This window comes from Anguilla anguilla, chromosome 3, assembly GCF_013347855.1.
Source record: "Anguilla anguilla isolate fAngAng1 chromosome 3, fAngAng1.pri, whole genome shotgun sequence".
Lineage (NCBI taxonomy): Eukaryota > Metazoa > Chordata > Actinopteri > Anguilliformes > Anguillidae > Anguilla > Anguilla anguilla.
This window is the reverse complement of record NC_049203.1, coordinates 62,550,322-62,570,266: the sequence shown is the minus strand read 5'-3', so window position 1 is coordinate 62,570,266 and position 19,945 is coordinate 62,550,322. Positions and strand designations below refer to the sequence as shown.

The following is a 19,945-nucleotide window of genomic DNA, read 5'->3' as shown; positions in this document are numbered from 1 at the left end:
TGTAATTCTATGTGCATGCAGTTCTCATATGCAGCCTGGAGGTAAACCTGAAAGAGTAAGATAAATAGTATCTGATGGTGTAGCCTGTGCTTCGGGGGAAAGCTGACCTTGCAAAAACTATTACTGATGCAAAATTAATGCTGAATGTGTTTGACTTTATGGCCAAACATATCATTTTAAGATGACCAGACATGTCTTGGTACCGCAGATGAGGGTCTTATTATCTATCAGTTCAGATTTTATCCCCAGGCCGGATGTGATGCACACACAGTTCTTGAGGAACAGACACTAAGTACATTTATTTCAAGTTGGTCCAGAAACGAAAGAAATTGAATGTAAAAATGATTAATAATTAAGGCGGGGGATTGCAGGATTGTTGGAGCAGCCTGTCACTCGGGGCAGTATGAGGATTGGGGTGGGGGTTAACGAAATGAGTTTGTGTCCAGGCATTTCTCTGGAATGTGACCTGGATTGACCTGCCAGGTCCTGATTTTCCTCAGAAGATTGCACCCTCAAACCAAATGGCTAGCAGATTGACTTAGTTGACTCTGTTCCCTCAAACTGCATACTGTATTCATTTATGCACATTACACTATGCCTTATTCTTACTGAGGGCAGTGGCTGTTGCTGGAAACACGGACTTGGCAGTTGTACCTAATGTCTGAACAGCCTTGGTGTGTTGCTCGTGGTTTGTTTTTGACTGAAGTGGGAGTGGACTTCCATGGAAAACTCCCACCTGACTTGCTTTTATTCAGAGTTTGATGAGAGGCTTTGTGTCTGCGTGTGTGTGTGTGCGTGCGTGTGTATGTGTGTATGTGTCTGCGTGTGTGTGCGTGCATGTGTGTGTATGTGTGTATGTGTGTATGTGTACGTGTGTTTGAATGTGTACGTGTGTGAATGTGTGTGAGTGTGTGTGTGCGAATGTGTGGGAGTGTGTGTGTGTGTGTGAGCATGTGTGTGTACGTGTGTGTGAGTGCGTGTGTGTGCGTACGTGTGTGAGTGTGTCTGTGTGTACGTGTGTATGAGTGAGTGTGTGTACCTGTGTGTGCGTACGTGTGTGAGTGTGTCTGTATGAGTGTGTGTGCGTATGTGTGGGTGTGTGTGTGTGTGACTGCGTGTCTGTACGTGTGTGTGTGTGTATGAGTGTGTGTGCATACGCGTGGGTGTGTGTGTGAGTGCGTGTCCATACGTGTGTGTGTGTGTGTGTATGAGTGCGTGTGCGTACGTGTGTGTGTGCATGTATGGCGGGCATGTTCTGCTGGTATGTTGGGGGCTGAGCCTGGCCCGTGCCGTGACATGTCAGCCTCGGTATGAGTAAACAAGCCTGTGTGCTGGGTAGGCCAGCCAAGACGGCGTGGGCGCTGTTCTTTCCCAGGAAAAACCATCCACTGCAATCCCGCTTCAAGTCTTAGCTCGCACCTGCGACAGCTATTCAGCTGCCCTGGCTCTCCCATCCAGTTATCTGCTGCCCTGTGCCTGGAAGAATGGGCTGCAGTGACTGCTCTCACCTTTGACCCTTCTCTGAGCTCACGTCTTGTGTTAGTTTTCATCAGCGTTGTTTAAAAAAAAAAAAACAGATGTTTCGTTTGGAATGTTCTTGTAACTGTAAAGTATTTTTTAAAAGCGAAGAAGCACAAGAGATAAGGTGCTGAACTTACCAAAAATGTAGTTTTATTCCACTTTAAGGATTGTAAGCACCCAGTGTTTTCAAAAACTTTTGAGCTAAAGGAACTATAGAATTCTTCCATCGTCTTGGTAACACGTGGACCAATAGTTTGCAAGATTTTTATGTCTAGAAGGGGTTGGTGCTCCACTAAGAGCAGCCAGACTCTTCACAACCTTGATAGTATGGTGAGATTGATGGCTTTCCTCTGGCCTAGACCTACCTTGAGACACCATAAGTCAGTGTCGGACTGAAGAGTAAGTGTAACATCAGAACAAGAGGAGTGGCCCAAAGGTTGCTTCCCACATGGCTCAGAGGTGCAAGCTTTATTTGAGGTGGCGCCAAAGTGATGCACACCGCATCTCAGAATATAAAGATCCGGAGACTGGATAAAAGTGGAAAAGGCCTGAGTTTTGATCTGCCAGTCTGGTCTTGTATCAAGTCATTCCCACGCAGCAGCCAAAAGAACAAAAAGTGACAGAGCAAAACATTTCAAATATTTCTGGGGCGGGGGATTTGCCGATGGCAGCCAAAGTCATCTTTGGTAAAAGAGAGCTATGTCTCTTGTGTATCTGTGGTGTTATGTAAGTATCAAATTAGCCTAATTCTTGCTTAAATCCGGCATTCAAAGTTACGGGGCGAAGTGCTTTGATCGACTAGCTCTTTGTATTGATGTACACAGTGCTAGAGAACCCCAGTAAAGCCCCTGTTAAAAAGAAGAATTCAAAGAAGATTTCAATTATTGCTTTGCCAAATATTTGCCCGGCAAGTTTCATGCCATGTTTTCCATAAGCCAGAGCCATTACAACTGTTTACAGTATGAACACTGCTCGTCAAACCTGCCATTTTGTCTCCTGTTCTGTTCTTAAATTTTTAGGGATATTAACATCGTCTCTTTGTGTTGCATATACTGTGGCACATTCTGCTGGATGAGCTTTATAGTTTGACACAGACAGCTTTCCACGGTCACGCCATGTCATAGCACCATCTTGCCGCCATATCGCACCAACCCCCAGTACATCCTGCGTGTAGTGGGGGAGTAGGGGTGGGGTGTAATGCTTGTGGGCTACCGGCAGTTGACTTTTGAGTGTGGCCGTGTCATTCGTCAAAAAAAAACCCACCAATGACAACGGCCAGAAGCTTCAAGCTGACCATAAATGGGTCTCAGCAACCGCCACCTCGTGAGACCAATGACTGGACTCTTTTAAATTCCCTTGAGTTTACCACTGAGCGTGCTAAATAGACCTCGCACCATTAAGCACCCTCTGCCATTTAAGCGGCCTCCTCCGTTGTGCGCTAACGCAGGCGAATGCTTTTTTGAACTGCTGCACGCTCCATTGAACGCCAACGTTTTTGGCGCTCTTTCCTGTGAGGGTCGATTAGCCCTAAATATGTTAGTCCATTCAAGCAGTTGTTCGAGGTGGATTATGAACTTGTGTTGTATTAGAGACTGTATTTTGCACGGTATGGTCCATCAGTCTGGGTGTACAAGTCATAGCCTATGCATGTCTGTAGGTTACATTATGTTACATTTCACATTTCAGCAGACTTACATACAATCCACTTACGCAGCTGGATGTTTTACCTGGCTCATACCTGGCTCAAGGGTACAAAGACAACACCCCAGCTGAGAATTTAACCTACAACCTCCAAAGAGTTACAAGCCCTGTTCCCTAACCATTGCACTACGCTCCCCCCCAAGTTGCCATTTTGCATATCTCCGTTTGAGGCACCTGGATACTGTGCACTTATAATGCTGCTGGAAACTCTATTTTCTCATGGGATCATCATTAATACTCCTTTCTATTCTATTGTATTCCATTCTTTTCATAGCCATTCTGGGGCCTGTACGCTATTAGATATGGTTCCTGTCTTGCCTGTTTTCACTGGGCTGTGACACTTAAAGCAGGTTTGAAATGATAAAGATGGTAATCTAGCGTATGAATGATTTTTTTTTTTTTTTAAAGATCCCTTTGGCTTCTTTTGAGTTCATTTACGTCCTTTTCAAGCCAACGCGATTGTGTTTTTCAGAACCACAAAGACCCGACCTCTTGTAAAATGGCTGCTGCACCAGCGGAAATAACCTGTATTAATGAAGCAAATGTAGCCTATTACACTTTTTTATAGACCCCTTTTCTGTTTAAAGGATTCACATGTCTGAATCTGTATAGATCTGTTTCATTGCTTTTCTCTTGCTTGGGCTGCTGGAGAGCTTGTTGCCATGGTCTTTCCGGTGTAGTGCACATTGTACCGAGTGATGACCTGGATTGTGCGATGAGCTGACCGGCTGCCATTGTGCTACCTTTGTTAGAAGTCGACGAGCTCTCATTGTGTTTCCTTTGTTACATCAGCAGTCTCCCTCAGACAGTAGACGAGGAGTAGGCTACCTGTTTTTACTCTCTCGCTATTGGCTGCTATTTCCAGATCCATACAGTATTTATTCCCCCCAATCTCTTGGTTGTGCAGCCTAATGTCGTCCAGCTGGAATGCTACACGGGAGAGTCATCTTAGTGCTATTTGGTTAAACTGCTGAGAGGGCCATATGCACACAGACACGGACACACACACACACACACACACACACGCATACGTCTGTCTCTCAGGCAGGACTGTGCGGTGGTCAGCAATGAGTAAGGAGTTAATGTGTCTTCACACTGTCCTGTGCTGGCTCCCAGCTTCGCCGATCAGCTTTGAGAGGTCTAGTTCACGGAGCAGAAACCGAGGGGACTGTGGGTAATGAGGAAGAGCGACCCTTGGAGCAGTTGCATTTCAGAAGGGAAGTGAGCCTGTGTACAGCGCCTCGGTTTCCGTTCAGCGCGTTCCTGTTCGAAAGACGCCGCACCGATGTGCAACAGAGGCGTGTTTTGGAGAAGGCGCCGAGGTGCCCGGACACGTCGTGCACTCTGCCTTTTGTGCCGTTTCGTCGTGAGGAGTTTTTATTTTCCCCACAATAACAGCCGCGCGCCAGGCAGGTGTCGCTGTCGCTGTGCCCGTGGCTCGGTGTCGGTCACGTGACCTAACGGCCGCGGAAAAAAGCGGAGGCATCGATTTTGACGGTAATATCGACGAGTTGCGTGTCAAGCGCTGCAGGAACCGAGCTTGCAGTTCTGAGAAGCGCTGCGAAAACCACTGGGGGAGGGGGGAGGGGGGCGTCGGGCGGGGGCGGGGGGGGGGGGCTGTTGGTCTCTGTGGTGACAAAGAGGGAATCAGCAGCTCCATCTCTCAAAACAGGAATTAGGTCTGGGAGGGGCTGAGGGTTTGCTGCTGCCTGTGCATGTGCAGTTACCACTGTGAGCTGGCAAGTGTGTGCCAAGACCAACACAATAAACCAGACTACCACTCACCTTACACTGTTTTACACTCAACACAAACACACACACACACACACACACACACACACGGACACAGACACAGACAGGCGTACGCACATACACATGTACACAGACAGGCATATGCACACACAGACACACAATCACACTCTCTCTCTCACACCCACACACATACACACACGCACACACACACAGTACACACGCACTCAGACACATACAGATACAAGCTTCCTCTCTCTGGAGAACGCTGTGAGGATGTGGTGGACCTGCTATAAAGGATATGAGAGTCAGTCCATGCAAAGCGAACGCTCCCTTGTTTGCCCTTTTTGATTAGCTGTAGTAAAATGGTGCTTACATCACTGACAACTGGAAATGGACTCCCACCCGGAAGAGTCCCATGGGACATACCAATTCACTACGTCATCCCGTGGTAAATTTGACAAGCACTACACAATTTACTTGGAATTTAGATAAAACAGGGAAAAAAATTGAAATGTTTTCATGCTCAGTGAATAGCACGAGCTGTTCTTTATAACAGAAACATACTTTGCAATGAGTAGCTTTTATTTGAGAATTTATTTGAGGCAGTGAAATCGATGTGTCTGTGTGTGTGTATGTGTGTGTGTGTAAGAGACCTTGGTGAGTTAATGAGGAACAAAACAAATGACAGCTAATGAGGGAGGAAGAATGAGAGAGAGGGAAAGAGAAAGAGAGAAGTGTAGGCTGACTGTGGTCTAACAGTCAGGAAGTAGCAGCAGAGCATCACACGGTGATGCGTTTCCTGTTAGCGCATGATACACAGGTCAGTTTGTGGCTGCTCTTCTACACTCAATGTCTTGTTTTTTTCTCGTCTCTCTCTTCCTGTTCTTTATATTTACAAATAGGGTCTGCTGTGCATCGATAAGAAAAGCCACATTAAAAATACCGGCTGTGAAATTCAGAATTCTAACGAATAACAATTTTAGCATGGTTTCAGTGTCAGGAATGCAATAGACAGTTGCTGAGCACAAAAAGCTTTGTTTTCTGCAGCTATGCATTTAGTCTTAAAGGGCTAGTTCACCTTTTAAAAAATATTTCAATTTTAGTGTGTGTTTGTGATTGTCCCAGATAGTTTTATGTATGTTGAAGGATATTTTAGATATTTAGAGAAGTTTTTATGACCTGCTGACTTTGCAACTGCAGGTAAAGAACATTTGGGTTTTTGGTCTAAAGCAAGAAAATACATTTCATACTTCATTTTAAATAGATTCTTTCTGAAGAGTAATCAGGTGATACATACTACTGCCTCTGGAGGCACTACAGCTCTGGACAAGCTTCTTTGGAGTTACTGGAAGTGGACTTTCTTTGCTTTGTACCACAAACTCCCAGTACACTCCCAGTACCCAGCCACTGAAGAGCTGGCAGGCCATCAGAAACATCTGCAAGTGCATAAAACATCCTTCATCACAATCACAAGCTGTCTGGGCCAATTGAAAACGTGCTAAAACTGAAATAGTATCAATGGTGCCTTGAGTGTTTTACTGTAAATTCCGCTTTGACAGCGGTGAGAAGCAGCACTTGAGACCGTGGTTTTGGGGTACGTGCTCTGGTTCTGACTTTGATCCCAGCGAGGAGACCGGCCTGCGCTTCATTACGACCGCGGCCTGCGCTTTAGGACGCGTCTCCTCGGCTGCATGGACCAGCTCCACGGAGCGGGCGGTGTTTCTGGGTAAATCCGGGCGGATCCGCGGTAGTAAGGCCCCGTCTCGGGTGGGGGTGTGCTGTCGGCGCATCGTCCCCCGGGGCCCCGCGCTGCTCGGTGAGATTCCCCCCCCCCCCCCCCCCCCCGGGACGGAGTGGAAAAATCTGAGACTCGCGAGAGATCAGATTAAATTCCATCCAGCCCCTTGAAGGCCTTTGCTGGAGGTGAGGTTCTTTCCCCTCCTCTTTATCCGTCTCAGGCACGGCAGCGGGGCCTGCCTGCTCTGCGGCACACGTCATCGTTAGCTGAGACATTAGCAGTGTGTTTGTGTCTCTCTTTCTTTCTCTCTCTCTCTCTCTTACTCTCTCTCTGCTCTATCTCTCTCTCCCTCTCTCCATTTTGTTTTCCTTCTTTACTTCTTCCACCACCCTGAATTTTCTGCTTTACAGCTGTCAGTGATTTGAGAGCACCTCCCTCAGAACTTGCAACCGCTTGCCATGTATTTACTCCACTTTAAAAATAAAATAAAAATGGCTTCCCCCTTTTCCCAGTATAAACTCATGTAATAAGTTTAAAATGTGCCACGACTTCCAGCAAGTAGTCTGGCTCTGGCTCGTACTGTTCAAATTAGTTAATGTATGTAGAACAGGGAGCGCAGCGGGGGGCGTGGAGACTGTGACAGTTTGAACAGACACAAAAAAAAAGAGCTCTCAATGTGTGAAGCTCTTTCTTGGCACCGCGGTGGCTGGTTAATTACTGGCTGCTCTCTCTGTTGAATTAGCAAACACCAGTCTTTTTTAAAGTAGTGTATAATTCACAGTCAGCAGCCAATTTGGCACCAGAAGGTTGTGAGCTCCTTTGCCTTCTGAGAGCACAAATTGAACTTGTATATTAATGCAATTTGTGAGTGTTTGTTTCCTGTGTCTCGACATACGTACCGGGGGAGGGGGGGCGGGGGGGTTGTGTGGTGTTCTGGTTAAAGAACTGGTTTTGTAGCTGGTCTGAATGATTTCTTTTTATAACTGTGACTAACTATTAGTAACAGCAGTAATGTGTTTTCATTTCTGGTCCTGTTTCTCCTGCAAATGCACTTTTACGGGTCTGAAAGTTTAAAAAACATTCAGCTGTGGAGTATTAATAGTTACCCAGGCTGTGAAAATCCCACCCAGACTATTTTCAGATATTTGAACTTCCCCATTTTCACAAAAAAAAAGAAAAAGAAATTGAATCCCTCTTGAGGATACACTCTCACAGGCACGACACAATGGTTTTTGCTGCTGTTGGTATATGGACTCAGATGTGTTCATGGTTCAGGTCCGAGGCCACTCTGAGCACACGGTCTTCTGGGCCCCTCCCATCCCAGCCACACTTTGGGAAAACGTCTGTGTGTGTCGAGATACCGGGAATGGCAGTCTGTTTCCTCGGCAACCCGGAAAGGCCGCCCCCCCTTTCATGTGGTCATCAGATCAAGCGCTATTCTGAGAGAGTGAAAATTGCGGACAGAATTGATGCCATGATCTCATTTTTTACAGGAAGAGTAGAAAAAATGACAAAGAACCACGTTGGTCTTTCTGCCCTTCAAAGTTAAGAGTGTATTTTGCTTCCAGTTCTCTTCCAGTTCTGTCACTCAACTATAATATCCGCGCTAGACTGAGTTGGTAAAAAGTAATTAGGTGTTTTCTTTTTGCAAGTCAACACGTGGTTTTGTTTTTGTTCTTTTCGTTTATTTTATTTTTCGACAGTTTTGGGCTAGCCAAGGACAGGAGTGACTCACTGCTTAACCATTCAGCTGGGTAAAATTTCCTCCTTTCATGGTCAACAGTGAGCTGAGCAGGCAAGAACGGTGCTGCAAAGACTTCTGGGAAATGTAGGCCTATGTTTTTTCATGACCCCAAACCTCAAATTAGCTGTTATTGTGATTGTCTTTTTTCACGCTCACAGATCATGACTGCTATCCTTCTCTGTTTTGCTCCCTTTCCCTTGTGTGTAACTGTCTTGGACTTGTCGCATTCTGTATGAGGACTACAGGGAAGAAGAAGAATACTGATCGCTACAAAGAGTGCACGCAGCAACAGTTTTGTCAGTGATTGGGCTGCTTGTGACCTCAGAGAGTTTTAAGGAGTCTGCACACCTTGTTCCCAAGGCCTAAATTGGCCGCTGACGTAATGGAAGTCACAATAGCCTGCGGACACTCTGAAGCTCCGGTCTGTGTTTGAGATTCCTGCTGTAACACATTCATGTAGAATGCTGGCAATTTAAAAGAAACATTTATTTTCACAAAATCTCAGTACAGAACATATTTTTTGTCAGATTGTACTTTTTGATTAGTGACGTGTTTTGGGAGAACAAGAAGCTCTCTGGTGATCACACCTGATATAAGGCAACAGAATCTGCAGACTCTGTGTGGTGCAAACAGATCCCAGCTCATATTTGTGAACTAGCCTGTGTCGCGTCGGTGGGAGAGAGGGCTGTAGTGATGTGGAACTGGGGCAAGACAGAGGGAGTAGGTGTGGGATCAGGCCGGCCCGGGCTTGGTGCTGTTCTAATGTAAATTCTCTAGTTACGGAAATGTAAACCAGAAGAAACCAGGGCTCGGGCCCCAGGTGGACGTGTCCGTTGCCTCAGTTAGCATCCAGCTACATAAATGGCTAATATGTAAAAGGCAACAACGGGAAAAAAAAAAAAAAAAAAAAGTATGAGATGTGTAATTTGCCCTGAATAAGGAGCGCCAGCTAGGCAAACAAATAAAGCAATGTAATATCTCTGCGAGTGTGTACTGAAGCATGTTGGCGGAGGATGAAGTGTTATTAGCCGTGTTTGCTGGCGGTGGGGAGACGAGCCGGGGCTGAGGGCGCCGAGCCGTGTCTCCATGCACACGCATCCTGGTTCCTCGTCCTTCCTGAGGAAACGGTCACCAGGGAGAGAGAGAGCGCGCACGGGCGGCAACTCAGACAGCATCCGTGGCGCAGCCGGGGCCCAATTAAGCGCCGCCGTGGCCTGAGCCGGGGACGCGGGGCGGAGGCCGGCCTGTCCAGATGTTTCTGCCCAGCTGTGGCGCCAGTAGGCATGGTAACAGGCGATCATCCCTCTCCGATGGGGGTGGGGGTGGGGGCTGGGGGCTGTGTGTAATGAGAGGGAGGGCTCTGTTCATCCAAACCACCCCCCGCCCCCAGCCCCTCCTGTTCTCCTAACCTGGGCCACATGGTACAAACAAATCCACCAGCTGCTGTGGGGGGGGGGGGGGGAAGGAAAGAAAAGGAAGGTGACTTAATCGCACATTTGTTTGACCTCTAATCTCCCAGAACCACACCTTCCCTCCTACAATCCACCCCCCCCCCCCCCCCCCCCCCGACCCTGAAACAATCCATCTTGGAATGTGCATCGTCAGTCACACAGGCATTTCAAAGCAAACACGCCCCACCCTGCAGCCAAACAGGAGACGGCGAGTCCAGAACCCCCCACCCCCCACCCCCTTGTTGCATGTCCTTCTCTGCTAGCTCTCCTCCCCCCCCCCCCCCCACGCCGTTTACTCTCTAGCCAGCTCTGAGGAGTTGACGATGGCCCCTCCCTCCCTCGCGGTTCCCTCGACGATCCCCTAGGTTACCTCCCTGTTGTGACATCACGCGGCTGTTTTGGAGACGGCCGCGCAGTGACTTCACGGAGACGCGTGATCTTCCCTAATTGCGCGCCACCCCCCTCCCGCACGGCGACCCCGGCGGCCTTTGGCCGCGTGAGCGATAAAGCTCCGCTCCTTACCGCCACCCTCCTCCGCAGAGCAGGTGATGTCATCCCCCTGGGAGCCCGGGGAGATGGGGCGAAGGCGTGGGGGGAAGGGGCTTCATGACTAATTTCCGCGCTCCGCACGGATTGATCCCTCAGCTCTTTCACACAGCCGCAGTGCTGAGCTACTGGCGCGATAAACTAATCAGAGTTATTCAGCTCCTCGAATTGTGAAAGTCGTCTCTTTTCTTTTTGCCTGATGAAGGCAAGTTGCTGGGTTGTGTCAAGGTCGTGGTCGTATCAGTTTTTTTTTTTTTTAAAAGAAGCTTTTCAACATTTTTTATTAAAAGGGGTGTCTGTGTTTTGACTACTTTTTTTGTTCACGTTTTTCTAATGTTTTAAAAAAAGATCATTGCTCCAAGTACCCCCCTTTGGTGCATCTTTACAGTTGTAAAAAATCTGAAGCTGACATTTTGACTGCTTTCTGTTCTGCATACAATGGACGGACTGTGAGAAAGCAGGGTAGCAGACAGCATGAGATTTAAGGAATTTAAGTGTCCTTAAAATGCACCAGGGGTGGGTCCATGAGAGCATAAACATAAAACCAAGGGAGTGTGGTTGGGCCCATCAAGTATTTAGACAAGCTTTTAAGGGCCACTAGTGTCTGTGCTTGGGATATCCTACGGACCACTTTCTTTGTGGTTTGACATAATTATGTGTTTTCCTGGAAACTTCACGCAAACTTCCGATTTGATATATTTATGTTAAATGACTTCTTTTGTAAACAAACTGACTGGATGAATTTGAAAAAAAAATCTTAGGGTATGTTGGCAGATATTCCAGATATATGCTCAGTATGGCTTGTACCCAATTGCTGTATCAGCTGTGGTGTTACAAACAGAGAGGTTGTAGGTGTGTGAGACGTTAGGATGGATCTGTATCCAGGCAACCGTGTGCATTTTCCAGGGTGCAGGTGGATATTTGCAATGGGGTCGTTTCCCAGGTCCTTTGAGGCAGCCTGCAGTCTCGCAAGCCTAAGTCAGGGGACAACCCGGTGCAACTAACCGCAAATATTTCAAAGCGGAATTCGCTGGAATGAATCGACCGCCATAGAGGAACTTGTTGAGCTTGGGAACAGTCAGAAAGGCAGCGCGGCTGAGGTTTCCGTGGAGAGTACTTCCTGAAAATGTCTCATCCTCCCTCTGTTCTCTCTTTCTCCTCCCCTGGCAGGCTTCAGCGCTCCAGCCTCTGTATCAGAGAGAGAAGAGCCAGACGCCATCTGGGGTACACTCAGCACGCTCCCAAACCCCCCAAAGAAGCTAAGGCCAGCCACTGCGGGACGCCCGGATTGGAAGAGGAAGCGATCGTCCCCGCGTCCGTCTTCGGCAGTGTTCCGTTGCTCTGACAGCTTCCTGTTCCGTAGCAGGTCACAGGAGGGGAGGGAGCCTCCCCCCCCTTCTCCCCGCTTACGGCATCTCTTGCCCTCTGACCCCCCTGGTCGCCATGACAACTGTTGCCCAGTCAGGCGAACTGATGTTTGAGTTCGCCAGCAATGGAATGGACGAAATCAACCAGGTACTGAGTTTTACATTTTTATTTTTCAGCTGAAAAAAATAAAAATTATTTTCCCCTTACTTGCCATTTGAATCCATGCACAGTTTTATTTGTTGCAGTTGTTCCTCAGATTCCTTTCATGAACAGGTCATTGACATGATTTTAGTTAGCTGTCCTGCCTTTGGGCCTCAGTAGACATTTGAAAAAAGGACAGTAATGGTGAGAGTGAGGTCTGGACAAACAAGAACTGACCATCTCCCTAAGGTCCTGTCACTGTTTCCTAACTGTGGCTGTAGACTTCCCTGGAACATTGATTAAGAGGAAATTGCAGGGTTTGAGCTGGGTGGGTGTTGGTCAGAGATTTTGGTCCATTTCACTGTGACGTTACCATGGGAGATGAGGAAGGCTGTGAAATGGGGTGTAGGCCACTGGAAAAGGAAAGAATTAGAGATTTGGAACGGGGACATGGTGTGTGTGTGTATGCATGGAGCAAGAGGACTGTTACAAGTTTTTGATGATGGGAAAACAGATTGCTGCTGTTTTGCTTTTGGATGTCTGTGTAAGATCTTTACAGTACATGCAGTAATGCAGCTGGAGAATGTGTGGGGTTCGCTTTGGGATGAGTCTGTAAGTTTATCTGTGTGGTATATGCCATATAAACTCTACGGCGCGGGTGTGCAGGTGTGCAGGTGCCTGCGGATCCTGGCGATCCCGCACAGCAGGCTCGTGCGAGCGGATCAGGCCCGACGAGTCGATGCGGTATCTCTGTCCTGCTTTCCCCTCGCCTCAGCGCCGCCGATGCAGGCCCGACCGGACTGACCTGTCGCAGGCCTGGGGAGCCGATCTCTACCCATCTCTACCCAGAAGCCTTATGCCGTGCCTTAGCCCCTCCCCTCCAGTCAGTTACTGCAGTACAGTGTTACCCCAACACCGCCCTTAATTGCGGTCTGCAGTGTAACGTGAACCGTGCGGTGGGGCTCGCCCTAGAGGGCGTGATCTGTGGGGGGGGCGGGGTGTTTACTTTCCCACATGAATTACGGGTCCAGTGCCAGTCCCCTGTCGCTGCAGTCATTAGCCCTGATGTAGGCCCATTGGATTTTTTTTTTTTTTTGCGAAGTCAATAATTACCGGCCAACAGCCGGGCAATGCAACAGCCCCCTGAACCTGCGGTTAGCCTCCAAGTTTGAGGCCTGCCATTACACTGCCAGATGGGAAGGGAAGGAGTCTGCCCCCCCCTTCCCCCCCCCATCCTCTTTTCAGGTTTCTAATGAAGGGACAGTGGTAGGGGTAGGATTGGTGGATGCAGAACATGCTGGTCCAGCCCCTCTGTGAGGTTTCCGTTGTCTTTGCGAATAATTTGAGGAAGAGTCATATTTTCGCTTGTGGCCTGTAATATGCCATCCTTTGGTGTCTCGCGGTTGGCCAGTATCTCACCCTGTGGGCACTGGGCACGGGATCAGGCAAAGCAGGACAAAGAGGAAACAGGAAAAACCTGCCTTTTGTGAGAGGGCCATTCTCAGAGCTACGACAGGGAAGCTAGATATGGAAATTATTTATTTTCCCAGATCTGCAGCAGTTCATGGCTAGCGCGCCTTGCGTGCGTTAAATACAGAAGTCTGTTCACTGCACGTTAGAATATTATCCTTTTTGTTAGCGTCGGGCTCGCTCATAGACACCGTCGCCCTGCTGACATTTGTAAAGGCGGTGCTTGTTTGCACAATACGGGGAAACCGATTTCCAGGTATCCGTGATGAAAATAAAAACGTCGTTGAATGGCGGAAGGCGCGAGGCGCGGTAACAAAAACAGGCGGCTCTTGTTCTTTCGGCAGCCTGGGTGTAGGATTCGCCCGGGCCAGTCCAGCCTTCTCAGAAAAGGCCGCGTCTTTCTGTGTAAGCAGAGAACGTTGTGTCAAGGCCGCACGTGATTGGCCCTCGCTCTTAGCTACGACCAGGAGTTTGTCAGCCTCCCGAACTTGAGTGACAGGTCTCGCACCATCGACTTCATTGCCGTTTCTATCATTACGTATCGACTGCAGGACTAGGACAGTGACGTACGTCGTGTTGTTCTGATTGGAAAATCTTTTCTTTTTCAGACGTAAAAGACATTTTCAGTCTCTTACACCTTCGGCAGTAAAAACAGTGTAAAAAGCTCACTGCCTCCAATAAACTGCCACAAAGGTGAGCCAAGATTGGATACGTTTGAAAATGTCAAGGACATAATAGATGTCTGAACAATTTTTTTAATGGTGTATAATTACTACACTTTCCTGAAGAGTTGAATAATTTAGTGTTATGAAATATTGATTTTGGTAGTCTTAGGAAGGCCTCGTGTTTAGGTCCGAGTTCCACTGCAGTGTTTGTTACTTAGGTTCGAGATGGGTAGTCTCAGTCCTGGAGGGTTGGATGCTAGGAGTATCAGGCAGATTCTGTGTAGTGAATATGGCTTAAATTAAAACGGGGTCAGAATGACTCACGGCAATAGTTGTTATTCCTGAATGATACTGACTGACTACAGTCTGAATATCAATGCCATTAACAGTAGGGATTGTACTCAAATCTATCATGAACTTTGGTTCCTGTTTTCATCATCTCTTACAGTGACCGCTGTAATTCTCTCTGGATTACAACGTCTGCCTAGTGATTGTAATGTCATTTAATGCAAGGAAGTGTGGAATGGAAGCGTTTTTTAGTCCATACAAAAAAATGAATACATTTTTGAATGCTGTTGTCTTGGAGGTGTGTACAACTAAACACTGGCTGTTTGACTATGATTTTGTTTCAGAAAGCGTAGAATCAACTTCGATATAGGCTATTTAATAAGCAGTTATGGCGAAATTAGATAATCTTTCTGTGAACAACCGTGGGTGTCTTTATGTTCAGCTTACATTAACTTCAGGTCAGCTGCAGTCCAGTTGTAGTTGGAGGCAACTGCATTGCCGCTGCTTTGGTTAAACGTGGTTTTGCACATGAATGATTTACAAGTGCCAGACTTTGTTCTGATGAAAATGTGTTGGTTTTGAATTCATTTCATATGAATTCTCAGGGCTGATGAGGGGAGAAATCACCACGCGTTCAGTCTCAGTGGCGGGGTGAAAGAGTGCTTAAGAAGCTGGGCATATGTACCGAACCTTCTGTAAATATCAAATCCGTATCAATGGTTTACATTATGTACACTTTAGATTGTGTTATGTGTAATTTATGCAAGTCGCCATTGATAGGCCTGTTTGCTTTGCAGTAGAATTGATCATTAATCATGAATTCATCAGTTTCAGTTCAAAACAAAAAGCTCTTTGGCTTCCACATTTGAATGCCTTCTGACTATTATAGCTGGATGCTTTGTAGCACCCATGTTACCCTTCAGCTTCCACTGCCATCATCTGGTCAGAGGCTGTAATTGACACAGGCTGCAGTTTACCCAGCACTTCCCACTTTTGTTTTTTTTTTCTTGTTTTTTTTTTGCTGCAGCTGGAACTGCAGTTCCCATGTGTTATGAGCTATTAGTGAATGTGAATATGCATTTACATTTTCTCTAAACAGAATTAACCACTTACAATGGCCCCCTGAGGCCATATTACATCAGTAATAGATGTTTGCCCTGAAGAAATGCTATCCAACATTTATTGAGGGAGTAAATAATCAATCCAATCAGTTCTCTGGCAATTTCGTTCTCTATGCTCTTTTGTAGACCTTTAGAAATATGCAGACTTTTTTTTCCTCCTGGGTTTGTTGATTGATCGTTGAATTAGTAGACATAAGGAATCAGACCCACATCCTGAAAGCTGGGAAGGTGCACACCTGGCTTCTGAAACTATACATCTGTCTGTGGAGAACAAAATGCCTAGAGACAAAGGCAATTAGAATGAACCAAAGCTGTTTTCCGTCTAAAAAAATAAATAAAAAAGATTAAGATACCGTGTGTTTTAACCATAACCATAATTGATCAAGAGATTGTTTGAAAATATAGGTAGCATACGGAAGGGCCCCACCCCGAATGTGGGAAAGACCGTTGAGTACGACGTAGGGTCATTACAAACTATACACTGCAGTAATTGAAACAGGCTTTGATCTCTAGACAATAAAATTAATATAGGTGTTGTGTCGGCAGTATTCATTTACACGTAAGTCTCACTTTCATCCTGCTGTCGGCGTGCAGTGCATCAGCGGACTCAGTTTTAGTACAAGAGCACTCGGGAGTCACTGACATGGAGGAAAATGCAGGCTACCGCTTTTATTATAGTGATTTGCATCCTTTTCACCCGTCAACCGAAGACTTTGATCAGTACGCTTTTTTGTTGTTGTTGCTCCTGCAATGGAGGCAAAGGGCACTTGTGCAGGAAAAAAAAATGGCTCTGGAGGCTGGCGCTCGCTCCAGATGTTCCGCTGCCCCTGACGGTCTTCTGCGGTGTGGGAAAGCGAACGGCTCGCGAGCACTTTCGCGAGCAGGCGCCGGTCCCGCGTCTCGGGCTATCAGTGACATTATTAGCGGACGGCAAAAAAACAAAAAAAAAAAAAACAGAGAGAAGCACTCAAGGCTTTATCTGCCGCCGTGTTCAGGGGATCGCTGCTCTGTCGTCTCGGCCTCGCGTCACCCTCACTTCTGATGGCGCTGCGATTATTATCGAGCCCATTATGTTGTGCGGATCGTTTCTCCCGTATTACGTTAAGAGGAAATGCAGCCCCGCTGCAGGTGAGTGGTCAGACTAAAGACTCCCACCTCGAAGGGACCGGCTCTCTCTGCTCCCATTGGCTCTTCATTTTTGCTTAACCGCAGCGGTGATTATCAGGCCATTAGGGACGGATCTGTCTAAGCCCGCGTTGAAAGGGCACAAAACTATGCGTGGAAAATCACGTACGTAACGGACCGAATATATAGAATGTTTTGAGACGTGTTGAGATGCGAGGCCTCACAACATAACCACCACCGGCAGCGAAGTAAGATTTAACTGAAATAAAATCACAAAATAGCATTCATCCCTCCTGTCTATTTTTTAAAACTCATAACCGGACAGATTTCAGATGGTTTGTGCCACTTTGGAGTCTCACCAGACGGCTGTCTGTCTGTCTGCTCCTCCCCCCCAGCTGGATGACCCCTCGGTGTTCCCCTCGGTGATCGTGGAGCAGGTGCCGTCGGCGGACCTGATGCAGGTGTACTGCAGGCTGGACTCGGACGAGGCGCCCAACGGCATCATGGCCAACCCCTCCCTGGACGTGGCCGAGGAGCAGATCATGGGCGGAGACATCGGGCTCCTGGGTGAGGGGTGCAGGGCTTTCACCTCTTTAACCTTGTCAGATTTTGAGACACTCTGTGGAAATCGGCTTGCGCTATTCCAAATGAAATCCCATTAACTTTCAGAAACAATTGCTATTAAAAAATGTAATAAATAAATAAATGAATAATTAAATGAAATAGAAGTAAATTGGGTTTGTCCCATAATGAGCACAGCTATCATGTGCTGTCAGTCATAATAGATGGCGTTAACCATGTGCTGCCAATCACGTTTTTCAATAAATTCCAATTTATTGGCGTTTACAAGGATATTGGCAGATAATGTAACCAATTAGTCTCCGGTGTTCATTTCAAGAACCATTTATTCTACTATGCTGACACATACACTACAAGGGACATTCTATAAAAAGAAATCATTTTTGAACTTGTTTTTTTGACAAAGAACATTTTTAATACCTTTTTTCTGGCGGGTGTCACGAGGATATCTTACACCTACAACCCACAAACCCACCCCGAATCCCCCATGCCTCTCCTTCTTCCCCAAACATCCCCCTTCAGCTTCAAACAAACTGATAGCACCCCCGTCCCTCCATAAAGCCCCCCTCCCCCCAATCACTCTCAGCCTATTGTTTATGCAGGTACACCTGCTGCTTGAAGACAGCAGTTGTCACAGGCAGGTTTTGAGCCGGCTCTAATTGGAGTATATGTCTCTTTGCTCAGTCGAAACAGCAGGTTCAGACCCAGGAGAGAACATGGAGACTGTCGAGGCGGCAGAAGCTCTACTCAATATGGAATCCCCCAACAACATCTTGGACGAGAAGCGCATGAGTAAGACGCAACACTCCCATTGGCTGCACTTGCTTTGGATGTGTTCATTGCCATTATGTGATAGGCTCATGAGTACCCTATCCACATCATGTCGTTTTTCATACAACACCGCGTCTGAGATTCATTTTCAAATAATTTTCATTCATTTATTTTCTACAGAAAATCTCATTTTTATGGTTAAGAAAAATGAGATATTTTCTTGTTTGATTGGTAATTGTAAAGTAAACTACCATTGCACGACCACACATTTCATTTTCAGAGAACAGGATCTGGGTTCTGTTTAAAGATAAAACTTATTTTTATGTGTTTCAATGACTATAATAATGAAAGAATGAATGATGCAAAAGCTTAGTCAGGCACACGCCAAATTTCTGTGGAAACTACACCCATATCAGAGCTCAAAATGTATTTCAAGCTTCGTTTAGAATCAGCGATAACTGTAAGCTCCGTAAGCTTTTGTAAGCCAAGGCTTTGATCATTTTTATAGCACAGCCCAAGCTGCGCTTTCTGTTCCTTGATGTTTTTTTTCTCCTCTCTCTCTCTCTCTCTTCTCCTCTCCCGGCTGTTGTCCAGTTCACACATATGGTGCCCTGCTGGACCCTGAAATCAGCTACATACCGCTGAAGCCAGAGCAGCTGTCCAGCGGCTGCGCGGACTGGTCGCCGGACGACGAGTCCTCCTCCATGGACGAGATCCCGCGGAAGTGCCCCACAAAACCACAGAAGAAGAAAGGTGACGCACGGCTCCTCGTCTGCCAGCAGGGGGCAGTGGCAGGTCCCCGGTTCTGAACTCTGTCCCTGTCTCCTGTCACGGCCTTGCGTTCCTGATTGAGAGGGGAATAAGGAGCTCGTCCTTGCAGGGATTCCTTATCGTTTTGTGCTGCAGATACATTTCTTCTTTATGTGCTGTTTGATTTATTCAGATTCACTCTAGGCTGGGGATTTGTTGTGAGGTTTGTGGTGCTGCTGTACCAGTGTACATGGAGGGTTAACCCAGGCGTTTTTCTCCTTGCACCCCCCCCTCCCCCCCGCCCCTCCAGTGCGGAAACCCCGGGCGGCCCGGCCCTGCTCCCCCATCAGCGCCCCCAGCCTGCCACTCAGGAAGAAGAACAAGGAGGGCAAAGGTGAGAATGCGAGGGGTGCAGAATGTCTGTTTGGCCATCGCTAGCCTGACGGCCGCTCTTTTCTCCTCCTTTCCGTTCCCCTGTCCCGTTCTGTCTGGCATCGGGGAGGGAGGCCCATTTATGCTCCCCCGCCGGGGCTTGCGGTTTTCGCCCAGGGGTTCCTAAATTGATGAGGGGGTCTCAGAGAGCCGCACGGGGACTGGCACACAGAAGCGATTGGAGCCGGAGGGCTCCCCTGCGGTCCCCCTCCTGCCTGCACCGTGTACCCCGAACCGCAGATGAAGCCTGGCAGCATATACATCACCCTGTCACCGCGGCCCGGACTCCAGCCCCCGCCGCCGGCGCTTCTGTTTTTAACCGCTCATAACCAAAACCGCTCGCAGGCCCGCGAACGCAGCTAATCTAGCAACACACGCCCCGGGCCAGCGCAGGAAGGGGTGTGGAGGGCGGAGGGCTTGGTTCAGTTGATCCATGATGAATGAGGCCTGTGATTGTGTCTAGGTGTTGTGTTGGTGTGTTGAACTAAACTCCATCAAGCACAGTGTACGTAGCATCAGTAAGAGCTCATTCCCTATTTCTACCCCCCCCCCCCTCCCAGGGAACACCATCTACCTGTGGGAGTTTCTTCTGGCCTTGCTGCAGGACAAAAACACCTGTCCCAAGTACATCAAGTGGACGCAGAGGGAGAAGGGCATCTTCAAGCTGGTGGACTCCAAGGCTGTGTCCAAGCTATGGGGAAAACACAAGAACAAGCCGGACATGAACTATGAGACCATGGGAAGGGCCCTCAGGTGAGCGCAGTGCGTGGGCTCGGTGGATT

General features: G+C 47.6%; 1 protein-coding gene across 3 annotated transcripts in view; it reads left to right on the top strand.

The window, feature by feature from the left end:
- LOC118223146 (ETS-related transcription factor Elf-1-like) overlaps positions 1-19,945 on the top strand; it is a 50,125-nt gene that overhangs the window by 26,378 nt on the left and 3,802 nt on the right. For all 3 annotated transcript variants that reach the window (XM_035409337.1, XM_035409336.1, XM_035409338.1), the window contains 6 exons: positions 11,624-11,968; positions 17,027-17,198; positions 17,895-18,002; positions 18,576-18,734; positions 19,042-19,125; positions 19,724-19,916. In XM_035409337.1, the coding sequence (XP_035265228.1) occupies positions 11,897-11,968; positions 17,027-17,198; positions 17,895-18,002; positions 18,576-18,734; positions 19,042-19,125; positions 19,724-19,916 (788 nt within the window). In that variant the 5' untranslated portion in view covers positions 11,624-11,896. The remainder of the gene's footprint in view (positions 1-11,623; positions 11,969-17,026; positions 17,199-17,894; positions 18,003-18,575; positions 18,735-19,041; positions 19,126-19,723; positions 19,917-19,945) is intronic.